An 18,733-nucleotide genomic window follows, 5' to 3' on the forward strand; every position below is an offset into this window, starting at 1 on the left:
TGTGCCCAAAATAAATTGGTCACTTATTGTGGACCGGAGGGACTACTAATTAATTTGATGATTTACAAACTAACCACATGTAATTAAGAGAAATTGTGTCGACTATCATCGATGAGTTTGACCTTTAAGATTTTTAGCACTAAACTCTTATATTTTAAACAAAATATAAGTTCATATCTACTCCTTCCGTCCAAGTTTACTTGTCCACTACTAAAAATAGATATCTACTTTTACTTGACCAGTATGAAAAACTAATTGATAATTTATCATTTATACTTATTTTATCCTTAATCTTTTTTTTCAAATATTTTTGATTTATAATAGTCAAAGTTAGTTTTTCATTAGTAATAATGACAGGTGATATAGTAAACTTACCATATTATTTAATGTTTTTTAAAGAATGTGCCAAATAAATAGTGGACAAGTAAACTTGGACGAAGGAAGTAATATTTGTTGAAATTTCGGTGTGTTTAAATTTCTTATAAAAATTTATATTCCACGTAAAAAAAATATTGTATTCGGATTCATCCGTGCCGAATCACTACATCCACCCCTCAGGATTACCCATGAGTTCTGAATTGACTTGTTTTAGTTTTATGCTTAATTATATACAGGGACGTGGAGCTACGGTGTTGGTCGCAGATTCTGCCGAACTCAGTAACTTTTGTTCAAACTCTGTATTCGTATTGAGAAATTCAATGAATATGTATAAATTGTTAAATTTAAAACCTAGTAAGAATTATAATCTCAAACCCATAAGGTTCAAATCTTAACTACGCTCTGCTTATACATTGTTGTTCTTATTATCAACATACTCTCACAATTAAAAATCAATATCCAACAACTGCTTCAAGCAAGATTTTCAAAACCTATGTTTCTGCCATTTCCGATCCCTGAGTAATGACATTGGAGGTATACATTTTTGAAATGTCAAAGAATAAATCTGAATTTTTTTAGTACGTCGTCGGTGAAAGATAATTATGATTAGGATAGTAATTTGGTAGCTTGTTTATTAATTAATAGAACTTAGATATGACCATATAATTACAAGATTATTGGATCTACTACCTTCCAATTTTCCATGATGTTGCCTACCTAATTAGCACTATTTTAAGTGAAGCAGAGAATTTTTTTTATAATTTGACATGAATCCATTTAAATAAATAAAATAATAATAGAAAAAAGGTATATGAATGAAGGGAAAGCTATAAAGATTTGAGAATTGCATGTGCTTGTAGGATCTTAAGAAAAATATCAATCGGTAGTTCGTTCAGAACAACTGCATGTGCAATTTAGTCGTCGTTTTATGACCATATCAAATGTATATACATATTAAATGATTAAATAATAAAAGATGAAGAATAAATTGAAAGTAATTAAAAGAGAATTAAAAAAGGATGTTATCACTTTCTAATTAAGCTCCAATTTCATCTTTGGATTTTCTTTATATAAGTAGCTTCTCATTACCCTCAGCTTGTATCAAGCTATAGATAGCAGCTGCCACTAATTAATTAGTTCTCTAATTAATATATCATTTCTCTAACATTAATTACCTGAAAACTTCTTCTTCACCAATGGCTATTTTTGCAACATTCTCCATTCTTTCAATGGCTAATTATGCAACATTTTCCATTCTTTCTCTTTTTTTCATCATCATCTTCTTAAGCTTCTGCATCAATGAGAGTTTTGCTGATAATGGAGGGTGGCAAAGTGCTCACGCCACAGCCTATGGAGGGGGTGATGCATCTGGCACTATGGGTATAATTCAGTCTTCTTTAATTAAATTAAATTTATTTTTTCTTCTTAGCTTTTTGTTCCTTAAAAAAGGTGTAATATATAAGCACAATGCATGCTTAACTATATTGTGCGGACTTTCTAAAATGATGCCGTACTTGAGTCGAAGCTTCCAAAAATACACTATTTTTGGAGAATTCAGCGCGCATTCGACAACATTTTTGGAGAGTCCATGCAATATATAGTTGCTTACTGTTTCTTGACTAGAGTAGCTTTAATTTTTTATTGTGCTGATTGAAACAAATGTATAATCTTAGGGATTGTGGTTCGCATACTAGTTAGGCGGAATTATAATGTAATGAATTGTTTGTGCAGTGAATAATAAATGCACAGATTGTTATATAGGGTGAATTAAAATATACTAGAACGGGTTGGTTTAAATGAAAAGTGAGGTGGGTCTTTTACGGTAGGGATATTTTTAATAAAAAATTGAAACGGATGACAAATATAGCTTATTTTAAATAGTAGAGAAGTAAATATGACCATGTAAAATATAATGTATGGATTGTTATGCAAGTGAATAACTACGTTAAGAATATTTTTGTCTTTAAATATTTTGATATCCGTATTGCTAAAATGTATATTTTTATTTAACATTTTATTCCACATAAAATACCACATATAAACGCATAACTTAGCGTATGTATTATTTTAAACCGCCAACTCTACATAAAGTTATACATGCAATGACTGGTTTTTCTTATACGGCCAACCAAAACTACATTACTTATGTGAAAATTATTTGTCCTAATCTCTCAGTACCAAACATTGTCTTAGTTTGATTATGTTATTTTTTTATCTTTTATGTCGTTCGGACTCTCCGAAAGTAATGTTAGGTATGTGTCGGATCCTCCAAAGGTAGTGCATTTTGAAAGATTCAACACGCAGTGCCGGAGCTAGGTGGGCAGAAGGGTTCGTCCAAACCCTCTTCGCATTTAGTCACTATTTTTTTTATGTATATATATGAGATGTTAGAATCTCCTTGACTTTTCTACATGTGTAACTTTCCTGGCACTATCACTCCAACATAGGTGCGACATCATTTTGGAGGGTCCACGCAACATAACTTATCCCTCGACCAAACGAAGCTGTTTCCAATAGACCCTCGGCATCCTTCCCTCCAAGAACTCCCACCTTATATAATACTAACTAAAACTATATATGGTTTGAAAAATGCAGGGGGTGCTTGTGGTTATGTTAATTTGAACAGCCAAGGTTATGGAACAAATACTGCAGCATTAAGCACAGCTCTATTCAACAATGGTTTGACATGTGGGGCTTGTTATGAACTCAAATGCAACAATGACGGCAAATGGTGCATTTCTGGTACCATTACTGTCACTGCTACAAATTTCTGTCCTCCTAATCCATCTCTACCTAGCAACAATGGTGGCTGGTGCAATCCTCCTCTTCAACACTTCGATTTGGCACAGCCTGCTTTCTTGAAAATTGCTCAATATAAAGCCGCCATCGTCCCAGTATCTTTCCGCAGGTAATTCTTCCCATTACTCTGCTCGTCCCATTTTATGCGGCGGTGTTTTAACTAAGCATAGATTTTGACAATTTAACTTAGAGACATACAATGTAATAGATTTTTACACTGCAATGTCTTTTGACTTGTTATAATTGGGAACCTTTATTTTTTAGGTTACTAATTCTATTTTTTATGGACGGTTAAATTGTAGTTATTTTTGAGTAATTTAATAGTATAAAAATTTATAACAGTTAAACTCTTAAAAGAAAAGAAAGACTTTTAACACATATAAGCTAAATATATGCAAATTACCAAAATTCCCTTAGTACCAATACAATTAAATAAGAGATGGTAAAAGTTACACATGTTTATTCAAATATTCTCTCATAATAAAAAGGGTGAACTTTGAAGGGGAGACTTGGAGCAGTGGTAAAATTATTTCCGTGACCTATAAGTTACAGTTTTGAGCCATAAAAACAGTTACTAATACTTGCATTAGGGTAGGCTATCTACATTACGCCCCTGGGAGTGTGACTCTTCCTCAAACCCTACGTGAATACAGAATACTTTTTGCAATAAACTGTCCTTAATAAAAGGGTGAATTTTATATCAAGGGGTCCAACAAGTCATATTACCAGGGATGGAATGAGTATAACAAAATTCAAAGATTCCTAATTATGAAAATATGACATTCTTCTTGGAATAAAGATGAATCCAAGAATTGAAGTTTACAAGTTCCTACAATGACCTTAAGTTAATATTACAATAATTAATTGAAAAATATCTATAAATATTTAGTAGATTTCTTGGTACGTATAAGACAAAAGTTATTGAGTTTATGTGAAACCGTAACAAATACATTAGATTTGCCCCTATTTTGGAACAAATTAAATGAAAATAATACCACATAAATTGGAACGAAGAGAGCAGTACAAGACTCTTCTTGCTTATAAAGAGTGCATATTAGCTTCAACTTGATTGAAGTCAGACTATAGATTAAGAGGTAAATGTTGGTAAATTGCTTGCTGATATGGGATTCTTTTTGGTCTTTAACAGGGTGCCCTGCAATAAGAAGGGAGGAATAAGGTTTACAATAAATGGCCATTCCTATTACAACTTGGTTTTGGTGACTAATGTTGGAGGTGCTGGTGATGTTCATTCAATTTCCATCAAAGGGTCCAAAAATGGATGGCAATCAATGTCAAGAAATTGGGGCCAAAACTGGCAAAGCAATTCATATCTCAATGGCCAAAGTCTTTCATTTCAAGTAACCACAAGTGATGAAAAAACTGTCACAAGCTACAATGCTGCACCAGCTAATTGGCAATTTGGCCAAACTTTTGAAGGGGGTCAATTTTAGAGAGGGCATCAACTTTTATATACTGATAGTGTACAAAATTATTACTCCTTTTAGAAATAACCACTATTTGTGAGTGCGGATTAGTAATCTAAAAATAATTAAGATAAATAATGTATATTATACTCCTGATGGATTATAAGTTGTATTTATTCTGTAAAATTATTTTACAGTGTCCGTGCATATAATTTTAATATATTTGAATGTGGCATGAAATGAGTACGTTTGAGGGATGCTCCTCATGAGGAACGTCTAAAACAGGCAGCCCACATTTATGCATGGTCAGACGAAGGATAGCACCCTAAGGGTGTAATGTAGACAGTTTACTCTAATACAAGTATGACAGACTATTTTTACGGTTCGAATCCAGTAAATATATGTCACATGAAGATCAATTTACCATTGCTCCAAAGCAATAGTGGCTCCTCGCAAGGGACTATGACTTTGTATTGCTGTGGTGGCTAGTTTACACCCAGCTTAAGGCTAAAGTAGATTCAATTGGATTCTGAGCTAGAAATGTTCTTCTATTTCTGTATTTTTTTTCATGTATATATCATTATAAATAAGAAAATGATGAACCTTATTCAGTTTCTCATTTTCTATTAATTTAAACTCTGTAAATCACTTTACAAGATAGGAAAATGAAAGTGAAACAGTAATACCTTCTTTCATTGAATTTATCTGACAGTTTTATTTTTGAAATATTTCAAAGTATTTGCCAAGTAGTACTTTTGTTTAATTTTATATATTTAAGAATTATGATTCATTAATTATTCAAATTTTAACCGTTAACGTGACATTTTGTCTATCAAGTTAATCTTCAACTAGTATTTTAATCTTTTCTTTAATGATAAGCAATACAATGTAAAAGTCAAATTACTCCATATATTTCAGTTTATGTAACACCTTTTTATTTTCGAACGGTTCAAAATATTTGATACGCACATTTAATTTCAATATGTAACTCTTAGGTTTCAAATATTAAACTATTCACTCTTTAACCATTTGAGACTTGCATCATCTGAACCACATATACTAAATTTTCGTAAATTTAGAAAATTATATGTGCTTAACAATAACAACAACAACAATCAATGTGATCTACAGATTACAAGTGAGGTTTTGGAAGGATAAGGTGTGTATACAGTCAAAACAGGGCTTGCCCTTTCGTATGACTAATCGAGACTGGAACATGATAGGCCAAGGTTCAACCTCGTGTTAAATCGAATCATGGTGCAAAGTTAGATTGCCGAGCTCGTGACCCAGAAACCGATCAAGATCGAGATCAGCCAAGATCGAAACCGAGCAAGATAGAGATCGAGCGAGATCCAGGGAAGCTTACCGAGCCAAATAACGGAAAGCCAAAATATCCGCAATCGGGCGAGAATCACGGCGGAAATCTCGGCACGTATCAAGAAGATACAGACTAATTAGCTAATCATGAGAGTTCTTACTGTATTTAGAATTGTATCAAGGGTAGGACTCCCTTACTATATAAATAAGGTCTGATCATTTGTAAGACACATCACATTAACGCAATATATACAAAGCAATACACCGCCTTTCTTTAGTTTTCATTATCTTGTTATTCTGTTCTTATATCAGTTGAAACTTCACTTAGTTCAAGGGTGATCAAACTCGAAGGCCAAGGCTGTTCGATTCGTTCGGTTTGCATTTATTTCTTTTGTAGTCAATTTCAATATTAATATATATTTTCTTAATTTGTGCCAAGTTATATCAGGTATCCTTAAAACCACTAATAAATTCAATTGTTATCCGATTTTAGGGTAAATAAGGTGTACTCAAACTTTACCCCTACTTTATTATTAGGTAGAGAAGTGGTTTTCGATAGACTGTTGATTTAATAAAAGTATTTTCAAAATAGGTTTAAAAAATATAAGAGTAAAAGAAGGTAAAATAAAAATAACAACATACAATAATATATCCACTGTAGTCCCATGAGTAAGGAGGGTAGTGAGTACATAACTTATTCCTTACTTTTACTCAGGTAAAAACTATTTTCGATAGACTGTCGGCTCAAAGCTAGCATATATAATCATAACAAAAAGCTCAAATGAAAATACTAAAAGAAAGTAATGACAAAATAATAACAATACCCAAATATATATAAAAGAAATAACAAACAGTATACTATTGGAGAATAAAACATTTACTGAAAAGATGGGAGTGCAAATTCCCAAGAGACGAATGAAATGAACGATCCCCACTATTGGCTCCAAAGCCAGCGCACAAATGATTCCACCTTCAGGAACTTTCACTCGCAAACTATGTACAACCCTCTTCCGCTATCTCCCACCTACCCGTAAAACCCCTCGAAACTTCCAAACCTCACGCGCTCACTCTTCCAGAAACTTCCACTCACTAAACTCTCACCCTACTGCAATTCACACTCTCATCAGGCCCATTTCCATCATTTCCATTACTCGACAGTCTACAACCGTCGCGCGCGGCAGACGAAGATCGAGTATCGCCGGCGTTTCAACCATGGCCAACGGCGGAGGTAACGGTGACGGTGAAGGTTCCGTTACGTTTCAGTTAACTCCGTCGAGCTTGTTGAAGATTCAAAAAGGTGATATCACTCAGTGGTCCGTAGACGGATCCTCTGACGCTATTGTAAGTATTGAGTCTCTCTGCTTTTATATATGCTTTTGAATTTAGCTGAATCATTTCTAACTCTAATTATTCGATTTTTTTTTTTTTTGATATAAAGATGTTGTGTACCACCATGTACAGACTGAGTAAAAATACAAGTTTAATATTTTGATTTGGAATGAAATCAAATGCTGCTACAGTCCAGTGGGCTGGTCCCGAGCTCGGTGTGGAAAGAAGCCTCTTTAGATGAGAAGGAGGTTGCCCAAGAGCTTTCCAGCTCGTGAAATGAGGATTTTGCTTGGAAGCCTATAATATATTATACTGATGTTTAAGTCTCCGACTTGATTGTTCTTAGAGAAGTTTAATCCTTCATAGAGAAAAAGTCGAAGATCAGATAATGAAATAAAGCAGGTTGGCTATATCGACAGCTTACCCTACTGAGCAGTATTAGCTCTAACTTGACTTCAGGTTTACCTTGTGTTGTAAATATCAGAAAAACTTTGGATTCATTTGTGACCTATGAACAATTCCAAGTACAATAGAGGAGGAAAGCAGTACCCCTATGTATTTTTAAGAAAAGTATATCCAATATAATAGACCTTTTCTCTTTAGGCTGATGATATTATTCAGTTCTGCCTATGACATTTCCTTGGGGTTTATGATATACTATTTGATTCTGTCTATTTTTCATGACACTTAGTGTAATTGTGGTCTTTATCTTTGCACCATTCTTATACAGGTCAATCCTGCCAATGAGCGAATGCTGGGTGGTGGTGGTGCTGATGGAGGTAATTCTTTAATTATACTGTGATTACAATTTCTATGGCATATGCAGTCTAATTTCATGTTTCCCCATTTCTAGCCATACATCGAGCTGCTGGCCCAGAATTACGAGATGCATGCTACAAAGTCCCAGAGGTACGTCCTGGAGTTCGCTGCCCAACAGGAGAAGCAAGGATTACACCGTATGTTCTCTGTCGCTGGCTTCAATAATTCATTAGAACCATCAGTTTTATGTAGTATGGTGTCAGTACACTTACATTGTGGGGAAAAACTATTGCAGAGGTTTTAGATTGCCAGCTTCTCATGTAATCCACACTGTTGGACCAATATATGATGCTGTCCCAAATCCTAAAGCTTATTTGACAAATTCATATAGGTTTGTGAATGATTGTTTTATATTCCTCATAAATTGGTTTAAATGTCATACCTTATTTGATTCTCTTTTCTCTTAACTATACTGCAGAAATAGCCTGCGTGTGGCAAAAGAGAACAACATTCAGTATATTGCTTTTCCTGCCATATCATGTGGGGTCTTCGGGTGAGTTCATATGGATTAACCATGCATTTTCAAGTTTATAGGGAACATCAGCTGATTTAGCTATGCTTGTGATGGTTCCTTCTCAAAGCTAAATTGTGCACCAGCTATTGAGTATGAAAGACGTATATGTTGCGACTACTACAGAATGAGTTTGCTGCATGATCTCACACTTCATTACCTAGACAATAGTTATCTTATTTTTCTTGTATGTTCTGTTGGAGGGACTGATTATATGAAACTTGTTGCTTTAATGAAGCTACAGTGCGAAATTAATCTAATTGTTATGTTAAGATCACAGCTAATTAATTCTGTCTTCTGAATCTTTTTTGTGTTTTCTTCTCGCCACCTAAAATTTGCTAACCCCTCATTTTTTTTTGGCACAAGTTGTCACTTAAAATTAGGGAATCACTTAGAGTGTTGGAATCAATTCCTTTATCTGTTTGTTTCATTGTGTATCATGCCCTAAATTCTGCACAAATAAATTTTTATATCCTGGTGATATGTGTTGATTGTTGACTGAGAAAATTAGTTCAATAGTCTTTAGTTTGAACATATCATAGAAGTAACCTTTTTTTTTGCATAACCAAATTTACACCTTCCTGTCTCTTTAGGTATTGCCACATCGTGCATATGATTGTTTTGAAACTTCTATTTTATGAGTGCTACCTGTGCTAAGTTGTTTGCATGTTAATGCGTGAGGAAAAATGATTCTGCAGTATAATCACCTTTAGGAACAATATATAATCGTAGCAGCTATGGACGGTTAACTGTGCTCAATCTTCATTTTTTTTTGTACTTTACAGATATCCTTTTGATGAAGCTGCCACTGTGGCTATATCTACTGTCAAAGAATTTGGCAGTGGCCTCAAAGAGGTATTATCTGCTTATGGATTTTGGTTTGCTCAGAACTTGATTGCAATATAGGTCACATATCTGTTGAGACTAAAATACTTCATAGTGTTCTTATCTTATGTTGGTGAAATTGTTCGCCTGAAGCAGAAATATTGATAATGGTGGATGTGGCTCCACTGTTACTCATAGTATGTTGGCATTTTGTTCCTAGTTTTTGTTTTCTTTTTTGCTGATAAAAGTGTATATATATGTAATCACTGCGATGTTTATATACATCGCAGTGATCTATATAAACGTCACTGCGATGCGGTATTGTTACAGAAAAAGGGTAGCCCGGTGCACTAAGCTCCCGCTATGCGCAGGGATCGGGAAAGGGCCGGACCGCAAGGGTCTATTATACGCAGTCTTACCCTGCATTTCTGCAAGAGGCTGTTTCCACGGCTCGAACCCGTGACCTCCTGGTCACATGTCAGCAACTTTACCAATTACACCAAGGCTCGCCTTCAGTATTCTTACAAAAAATTATAAAAAAACAAGAAAGCTCCTAATATCACGGAGTTAATTTTTCCATGATTTAGCCCTCTGGATTTCTTTCTGTTCTTGAAGTGTCACAAAAGGCACATGGGGGACAACATTCTGTTTTATCCCATACATGAAAAACTTTTGAATTCTGGAATGAATATGGTCTATCTTTGCCCAATAGATTTTGTATCCAAACAACGAGAACAGAGAAGTCCAACGATAAGCCACTACCTTGAAATGCCACCTGAGATTATTTTTATTTTCCCTGTGGTTTTTGCCCGTGGAAAACTGGCTAGGGAAAAGCCCCCTTGGGGTCTATTGGCATGTTGCTCTGCGGTGAACCTTATGAAGTTCATTGAATCCAATATCATATGTCCTTTACTGCATACTATTCTGATTGAGATGAACAATTTAATAACTTAAACGTCATATTAAAACATAATGTTCATAGCCTTGTAATTCAAAATTCATGTGGTATGAAAGTTACCAGTTTAAAAAAAAAAGTCATGTGGTATGAATTTCTCCTGCAACTTCAACTCTATTTATTCGCCATGTACTGGACTTGACAGCTTTCTTATATACTTCTATATGAATGCACGTTTGGTACGTGGAAATTCTTTTTGTTAGCTATGACCTTACATGGAAGTTCTGGAACAGCTTGTGTGCTCTTAGTTCAGCTTTTAATCCCTTAGAACTAGAAGCTGCAGAATCTGCAGGATTGAATATAAAAGAGCCATGCCTAATTGTTGAAACACTGCAATTGCTTGAGTAACCATTCTAGTTATTCTTGCTTAGTAACTATTAATTTGATCTTGACACGTCTTTGAAAAATTTGTCTGAAAGCACCTGATATCATTTTCTGATGGAACTCGCTGAGGGACTTTTTTAGTCTCACTCGAAGGTGAGAAGACATCTTGGCTGGCTTGGGTATTTAAACTGTCTCTTAGTTTGCAGTTGAGATACTTTCATAGATGATGTCCTTTATATATATAATTTTTTTTTTCTGGAAAACATTCTTTTTCTTGGGAAAGCTAACAATACTATTATATCAGCAGCACAAAGGTTGTGCAGAAACCATATTACTTTTCAAAAGACACAAAATAATATCCTTGCTCTTCTTTCAAGGATTCTATGACATTTATGAGAGATTCAGCATCATTTAGAATATCTTCTTTACACCAAGCAAAAAATAAAGAAAAGCAGTTCATCTTGGCTTTCTGTACAGAGTTGCGGCTTCCTTCAAAGCATGTTCTGTTTCTCTTCTTCCCCACAGTCCACCATACACAAACAGGTATCATTTGCCACCATTTTTCCTAACTAGCAGTACCTCCAATATTTATCCAGCATGCCAACAGCACTCGTATATTCTTTGGCATAGCCCGCTCGATTCCTTTCATGTTGAGAATTAATTGCCAAATCTAGTCAGTAACTTTTTTGCGGAAGAGATGATTTATGCTCAGAATCTTTTCACACAAAAAACATTGAGAACACAGCTGCAATCCTCTTCTCATTAAATTTTCTCGAGTCAAGAATGCTTCCTTAGCTACTAGCCAAGAAAAACATGCCACCTTGTAAGGTATCTTCAGTTTCCATATTTCCAAGGCCATTTGAATCCCTGTTGCCCACTGTGATTGAGTGTTGTATATGCTGATTTTACTGTGTACACACCTTTACATCCTAATGTGTTACCTTATAACCTACATGTGGAAAGAGTAGATCAAAATGCCCATTCCATCCACAAATGATTTTTAATATAATCCAATTAGAAGTGATATCCTCATTTTGTAATACTTTGCAAATGCTACAGGGTTACCGAAACCATTTCTATGCTGAAAATTTGAATCTATTTGTGCATATTTTTGCTTAAAGAACTGTTTTGAGCATCAGTACAAATTTTCTTGCTTAAGATCAGATTCTGATTGTTAGAGCTGAGTGCTGACTACAATTATTTCCTCTTGCATCTGTCATAATTGCAGGTACACTTTGTGCTGTTTTCAGATGAAATTTATGATGCATGGTTGAAGGCAGCGAATGAACTGTTGCAGAATTGATTAGTATGTTTTTGAGCATCTGGAAAATGAAGTTTGTGGTGATGGATATTGGAGATGCATATGACACTTAGATATTGAAATCAATGAAATGTCAAAAAGAAGAGTCTGCTGAATATGAATTACTCCATGTAGTTGTTATTTTACTACCGATCCTTGTGAAGCAGAATAACGCCATTATGGGTTTTAGCTCTTAGCTGAGGCTGATATTAGCTAGCAAGCTTTCTATGCACCTATTTACTGGACTCTGTCAGGAGAATGATAATGTGAAATATAGTCAGTTTGGCAAGACTTCAATTACGTAATTTAAGGGATATTTCTGAAGTATAGAGTTTTGATGACCCTTAAGAAACTCTACTTATAGCCTATGTGGCCGTGTTTTTTGGCCTAAAGTATTTTTTCCCAAAGTTAAGGTTTTGGTCAAGCCTTTAAAAAGAAAAAAAGAAGTGATTTTGAGTAGAAACAGAAGCAATTGTGAGATGAGAAAAAAGTAGGTTCTGTTTTAAAAGTACTCCTTAGCTCTTTTTGATGTAATCTTGGCTTCAGTACAAAATTTGTGCCGATGATTTATTAATATATTGGATCTGTTACCATCTCAAAATTAAAAAAAAAATACTTTTGAAAAAAATATATGTAGAAGTATTTTTTAAAAACTTGATAAAATATTAATTGCTGGTAAAATTAATTAGTCAAATACAATTGCTTTTTTATTAAAAGTGCCTTCTCGAAAAACACTTTATAAAATAGATTCCCCGAAAAGTTAGGTATGGATTATAATGTATAAAGAAATTTTCACGCTGTCAATTCACTTGAAAAATATTTACTTTATATAAAATGAGATTTGTAATTTTACAAGTAAGGAAGGTTTTTGCCTATTACAGATAAAAGTTACTTTATAGTATAAAAGGTTTTACATTGATGCATATTAATTAAACACATTAAACACGGGATAAAGCACTGTCTAATAATAATACTTCGCTTAAGTATTTGTCAGATTTATTCCGCACTTGTACTAGTAGAAAATAGCCATATCGATAAAATAGTTAAAGCCTGTATAAGCTGGTTCAAACATTACTGTTGTAAAAGAAGGTACTCTGCTCACATAAAACCAAACGGTTCCTGGTTATAGTACTTTTTTTTTTAGGTGAAATCCAAAAGTAGTTAGATTTACTAAATGATAATTGAAAAATAATCATAGTTTCAAAAATAATTGAAATATAGTCACTTAATTCGAGCGAAAATACTATTCAAAATTCGGATATTATTGTAGATTCCTAAATTCTCAGATTTATATACAGGTGCATCAATCTCTAGTATATTTTGTTGGAACTTTCTATGTTGCAATAAAATAGTATTATTTTTTAATAATAGTACTGACTATTTTTCAATTACTAATCCGAAAACTAGCTAGGTCGTGGTATTTTTATATTTTTTTGGGTTTAAAATTGAACTAAATCCAACCAGGAACACCTGGCTTAAAAGAAAGAGGCCATCTTTCACCCGTCTACTCAAGTAACGTCACTCTCTCGACCACATATAAAAACGCACACGATAAAGTTGAAACCTCACACTCGGTATTAGTATTACTATAATCATCTCCTCCATTACAGTGTTGAATTCGAAAACATCGAGCAACTTCCAAATGGCACTTCGAACCGTAATGACCAAAAGGACCTTAACCGGAGTACTAGGGTTCCGGCAACAACTCCGCGGCGTACAGACTTTTTCTCTCCCCGATCTCCCTTACGATTATGGCGCCTTAGAACCTGCTATTAGCGGTGAGATCATGCAGATTCATCACCAGAAACATCATCAGACTTATATTACAAATTACAATAAAGCCCTTGAACAGCTTCATGATGCTATCACTAAGGGTGATGCTCCTGCCGTCGCTAAATTGCAGAGTGCTATCAAGTTCAATGGCGGAGGTAAGTCCACTTTTCTCTCTTTTTGCTAAATTACAGAAGATTTATACAGCCCACACTAATTAATTTGGGATTGACATGTAGTTGATATTATTCCCTCTGTCCCATTTAATGAGATGTTGTTTGACTGGTCAAGAATTCGACTGTCATAGAGTTTTCAAAAAACAATAAATTTTGTAACTTGTGGTCTAAAATAACTTATAGATATTTGTATGGTCATAAATTATTTCATTAAGGTAATATGAGAAGTTTAAAGTTAAATTATTGTTAAATAAAGAAAGTTATCATTTTTGAGACAGACTAAAAAGAAAAATGCATTCACGTAGTTGATTGATAGATATTAATTGGTAGCTGTTGCATCTATTGGCAAGAGTTGTATTCACATTGTACTGAAAATGAGGGATTAAAGTTGTGGAGAAGTTCACAGAGAATGGGGGTTGGATGGTTTCTAATAAGATGGTGGATTATCTAGGAAAAATTGTTTGATTATTATCAATCATCATTTGACCCATTATTTTCAATTCAAAGAAATTTTTAGGCATCTGCCTCAGGGATTATTATAATCAACTCTAATTAAACTAGTGACTTAAATCTGAGTATCCAAATGGTTGTTTTACTTCCCACGAGAGAAGTGATTAGATACTCCAGTGATTTTGGTTTATTTATGTACAAAAGCAATTATATGGTCCCAAAAGAAACTAAGAGTTGGCGTGAACTCTTGAACTAAAATATCAACTGTTGGATTGTTTATCAGCCTGGATATACCTTGGTTTTCTCAACCGTGCTTCTTTTCTTACTTCCCGTGGTTACATGCTGTATAACTTGTGTTCATGTGATTGTGAAGCCATTTCATGTATCATGTTTGTCACCTGTTAAAAACATATTGTTCTTTTTTGGATAGTAAAAATATATTACTCATTCATTCAAGTTAATTTTCCTGGCCGTATATTCATGCAGGTCATATTAATCACTCAGTTTTCTGGAAGAACCTTGCCCCTATTCGAGTAAGCTAACTTCCTCAGACACTCTATCATTCTGTTTTGCAGGGAAATAACTTAAAAGCTAAATCATGTTGCAGGAAGGTGGTGGTGAGCCTCCGAAGGGTTCTCTTGGCTCGGTAGTAGACACTAACTTTGGCTCTCTTGAAGCTTTAATACAAAAGATGAATGCGGAAGGTGCAGCTTTACAGGGTTCTGGTTGGGTGGTAAGTCTGCACTTTTGTTTCTTCCGTAGGATTGTATACTGCAGTATTGGTTCTTCAATGGTGACTGGTGAGTGTTTGGTCTCTAAGATTTTGATTCTGTATCATGCCTTCTGTTTACATTTCCTTCTATGCATGCAGTGGCTTGCTTTGGACAAGGAGCTGAAGCGCCTAGCGATTGAAACCACCTCAAATCAGGTAATTTATCCTTGCTTTATGGTAAACTCTTTGATAGTGAGCTTCCTCTTAATAATTGAAGCTGATTTTGTCTAGTTTATTCAAATTTCTCCGCTTCTGTTGCCACTCTAGGATTATGTAATAATCAACAAAAAGGAAAAGGAAAAGGAAAATGAAAAGGAAAAGGCACAAGACGTTAATCTTTGTGCTGCTTCAAGTTTATGAACCTGCACTCATAACTTGTCATTCATGATTAGTTGCTCCATAGTAAAAGGTGATACTATATGTTTCTGATGTTCAGATGGATTTCGTATTTTAGATCTGTCCGGTAGTTGTGGCTTCCCTTTTCTTTCTGGAATAAAAAATGCATTAAGAAAAGGTTTAAAGCTCCTTTTGACCATGTAAAGATTCAGCGAAATCCATCAAGATGTCAAAACTGTTACATTGTACATCTTACAGTTACACCAAAAAAATGTGAGCATCTATATTTGTTAATTTGTACAGGCTTAAACTGTCTTTCAAAGCATCTGCCCCCGTTCCTTCTACTATTCCCTAGAATGCATAAAGAATTAGGTGCCCGAAGAGACTTCAGTCATTTCTTAATCCTCTGTCCAGTTTCCATGAGTGCTCGTCATTGTTCTTTGGATCACCAATTGTATACCAAAAAAGGTTTTAGGCACGCCCCAAATCTATCGACTATAATGACAGTGCAAAAATAGATGTGATGGAGCTTTGCAACAACTTGAAAACAAGTAAGCATCTATTGCATATGCCCATAGCCCTTGTTTGTGGAATATCTTGAGTGAAACGTGTTCATTTGCTGTTATCCTAGCAAATAGGAGCGTTTTGCTGGAGCTTTATCTTTCCAAATAATTTTCCATGTGGCTGGACTTCCTCTGTTATTGAATTGATACAAAATACAATTGTGAATTTTCCCACTTTCCCTGCCTCCCATATAAAAGAGTCAGATCCTAACTCTCAGAGGCCTCCAGTTCTCCAAATCGTGATTTCCTCTTCCTGGTTTTTCCACTGAGTTTAGTGAAATTATGTAAATTGGTTCCTTCATTATTTGGTTTGATCACATTGACATATCAGAGTTCTGCACTATGAAGCGGGGTTTATGCACTGATTAAGTCTTTGATTTTTTTATATTCTATGCGAATTGTGTATAAGATAGCACTGCATAAGAAAGTAGATGTTTCTCGAGAGAGTGATTGATGCTAGTGAAGGTTGAATGTGATAGTAATTAGTATCTACCTTTCTGCAGGATCCTTTGGTTACTAAAGGACCAAAATTTGGTTCCTCTTTTGGGCATTGATGTTTGGGAACATGCATACTACTTGCAGGTATAATTACTATGCTGTGTAGCCTAAACATGATTTATCATATGATAACGTTTCATGTGATGCAATGAATTTCCCCAATGTTTTCAAATGAATATTTTGCCTCTTTTCTCCTTTAAGGTTAGAAACTAGATGCTCTTGATGCTAATAAATTGAATAAAGTTCAGAAAACACAGAAGCTTGATGTGCAGAATTCATTATATTGAATGAAGCACGTTGAATTATTTTTGATTTAGAAGTAAATATTTTATATAGTTATTTAGGTCTCCAATGCACCCTTTCACATGCAGGTCTCCTTTTTTTGTTTTCCTTTTTTTCCTCCTCGTGCCAAATACATGGAACTATTTTTAGTAATGGGTGACAATAAGACACGATTGTAGGAACCATTGCTTTCTTAAATTCTATATTAAATTGCGTGTACCACCTAATCTAAGAGTTTGTTAGAATAGATGCTATTGCATTGAAGGCGTATACATGCGTACTCTGGACTGGCTAATTCAATTGCTGGTGTTCTTGTCATCAAGAGTTATCTAACCCCTTGCTTTTGCTCTTCACAATGCAGTACAAAAATGTGAGACCAGATTACCTAAAGAACATATGGAAAGTTATGAACTGGAAATACGCTGCTGAAGTTTATGAGAAAGAATGCCCTTGAACAGAGATATATGACGCGATACAGAGGACATGGCCCGTGTTCGTATAAATTTTGACTGGGAATTTAGTGCTTATGTAGTCGCTGGTTGATGTACTGTGTGTAGAAACTGAATAAACTCTTTTGGTTACTAGTTTTGCCCTCGCTTTCTGCAGCTGGTCATCCAATTACAATAATACATGCAAATTTGCCTGTTAAAATCTTTAATTGCCTTGTTGATCTTTCGCTATTTTCGAAAACAATCTGCATATTTATTTGATTACTGAATAAGTAGTTTAGACATCAAATCACGATTATACCATGATACGAGCGAATGAATATGTTGGATATATGCATCATTATCGACGTCTTATTATCACATTCTATTAACTTAAGCATCAAAACATAAAACTGGGCACGGCATGTTTTGATGTGTTTGCTTATCAATAGCACTAATCGATGAGTAATTAGCTAACTGTAACACTGAAAAGCGAGTTCAATCTCATTGGTTGTACTATAGCGAGTTTTTCCCCCCTAAAAACCAAATGCAACCACTATTTTTGTAAAAAGTGGTGCATAAGATTTGGAGGGACCAAGTCTGTTCATAGTGTCTCCTAGAATTTAGATAATGTCAAAAGGTTATGGAAGCGATGAGAATTGGTCACTTGGGCATTTCCTATGGGCCTATGAAATTCCAGACCCATTGGAGTCTGTAATTTTTTTTAAAACAAAATCAGCATGTATTAATACACATGAAAAAGTAAATATAATCATAAATTCGTGTTGCATGACCCAGGAAAGCTATAGAATAAACTCGAAAGTTATGTAAAAATTGCACGGGGCGCCCTATTTGGTCGCCCCCATTTAACCTATACCCATTTTTTAAAAAACTTTTAACTTGTACCCACTTTTTAAACAATTTCAGCCCCCTTTCTCCTCCTTCATTTTCTTCCTCTTCTTCTTGCAAACAACCACAAACGTTCACAAACTGTCTGGTAGTTGAATACTTGAAGGAAACTATCACAAACGTTCAAGAAAACTCTCTATTCCTATTTCTATGTAGTTGAATAGTTGAATACTTGAAGGAAAAAGGAAGAAAAGACTCTTTTTAGAATTACATGTAAATTCAGGCTTAGCAGGTATACATATTGGTCTAAGTATTTCAATATGTATGTAGAATTCTTTTTTTCTTTTTCTGCAACTGAAACTTTTGATCGACTTGTGAAATTTGATAGAGAAGGAATATTTAAGGTTCTTTATCAGATACCTATATTGGAACTCTCAAAAACTTCATCTCTAGAGCTGAAGTTCGCCAGTTACAAAACAAATACTTCAGCTCTAGAGCTGAAGTTCGCCAGTTACAAAACAAAAACTTCACCAGTTACAACAAAACTTCAGCTCTAAAGCTGAAGTTCTCCAGTTACAAAACAAAAACTTCAGCTCTAGAGCTGAAGTTCGCCGGTTACAAAACAAAA

The 18,733-nt window shown here is 34.6% G+C and overlaps 2 protein-coding genes and 1 pseudogene across 3 annotated transcripts; all 3 read left to right on the forward strand.

Annotated features, from left to right (window-relative positions):
* The first annotated feature begins 1,510 nt into the window (after positions 1-1,510).
* LOC107804642 (expansin-A10-like) lies at positions 1,511-5,033 on the forward strand. Its single transcript, XM_016628562.2, has 3 exons — positions 1,511-1,758; positions 2,974-3,286; positions 4,325-5,033. Exons 1-3 carry the CDS (start codon positions 1,575-1,577, stop codon positions 4,626-4,628), a joined length of 801 nt encoding a protein of 266 aa, XP_016484048.2. The 5' UTR covers positions 1,511-1,574; the 3' UTR covers positions 4,629-5,033.
* Positions 5,034-6,781: 1,748 nt separating this feature from the next.
* LOC107804643 (uncharacterized) lies at positions 6,782-12,305 on the forward strand. Of its 2 annotated transcripts, XM_016628563.2 has the most exons (8): positions 6,785-7,259; positions 7,978-8,026; positions 8,101-8,203; positions 8,302-8,397; positions 8,485-8,559; positions 9,363-9,432; positions 11,159-11,224; positions 11,910-12,305. In XM_016628563.2, the coding sequence occupies exons 1-8, from the start codon at positions 6,879-6,881 to the stop codon at positions 11,982-11,984; spliced, it is 915 nt and encodes a 304-aa protein (XP_016484049.1). In that variant the 5' UTR covers positions 6,785-6,878; the 3' UTR covers positions 11,985-12,305. The 2 variants fall into 2 exon arrangements, with proteins under 2 accessions (XP_016484050.1, XP_016484049.1); XM_016628564.2 differs by lacking the exon at positions 11,159-11,224 and having other exon boundaries at positions 6,782-7,259.
* A 1,191-nt stretch (positions 12,306-13,496) lies between these two features.
* Positions 13,497-17,518, forward strand: LOC107804644 (superoxide dismutase [Mn], mitochondrial-like; annotated as a pseudogene).
* Positions 17,519-18,733: the final 1,215 nt, after the last annotated feature.

The sequence above is a fragment of the Nicotiana tabacum genome, chromosome 11, assembly GCF_000715075.1.
Source record: "Nicotiana tabacum cultivar K326 chromosome 11, ASM71507v2, whole genome shotgun sequence".
Classification (NCBI taxonomy): Eukaryota; Viridiplantae; Streptophyta; class Magnoliopsida; order Solanales; family Solanaceae; genus Nicotiana; species Nicotiana tabacum.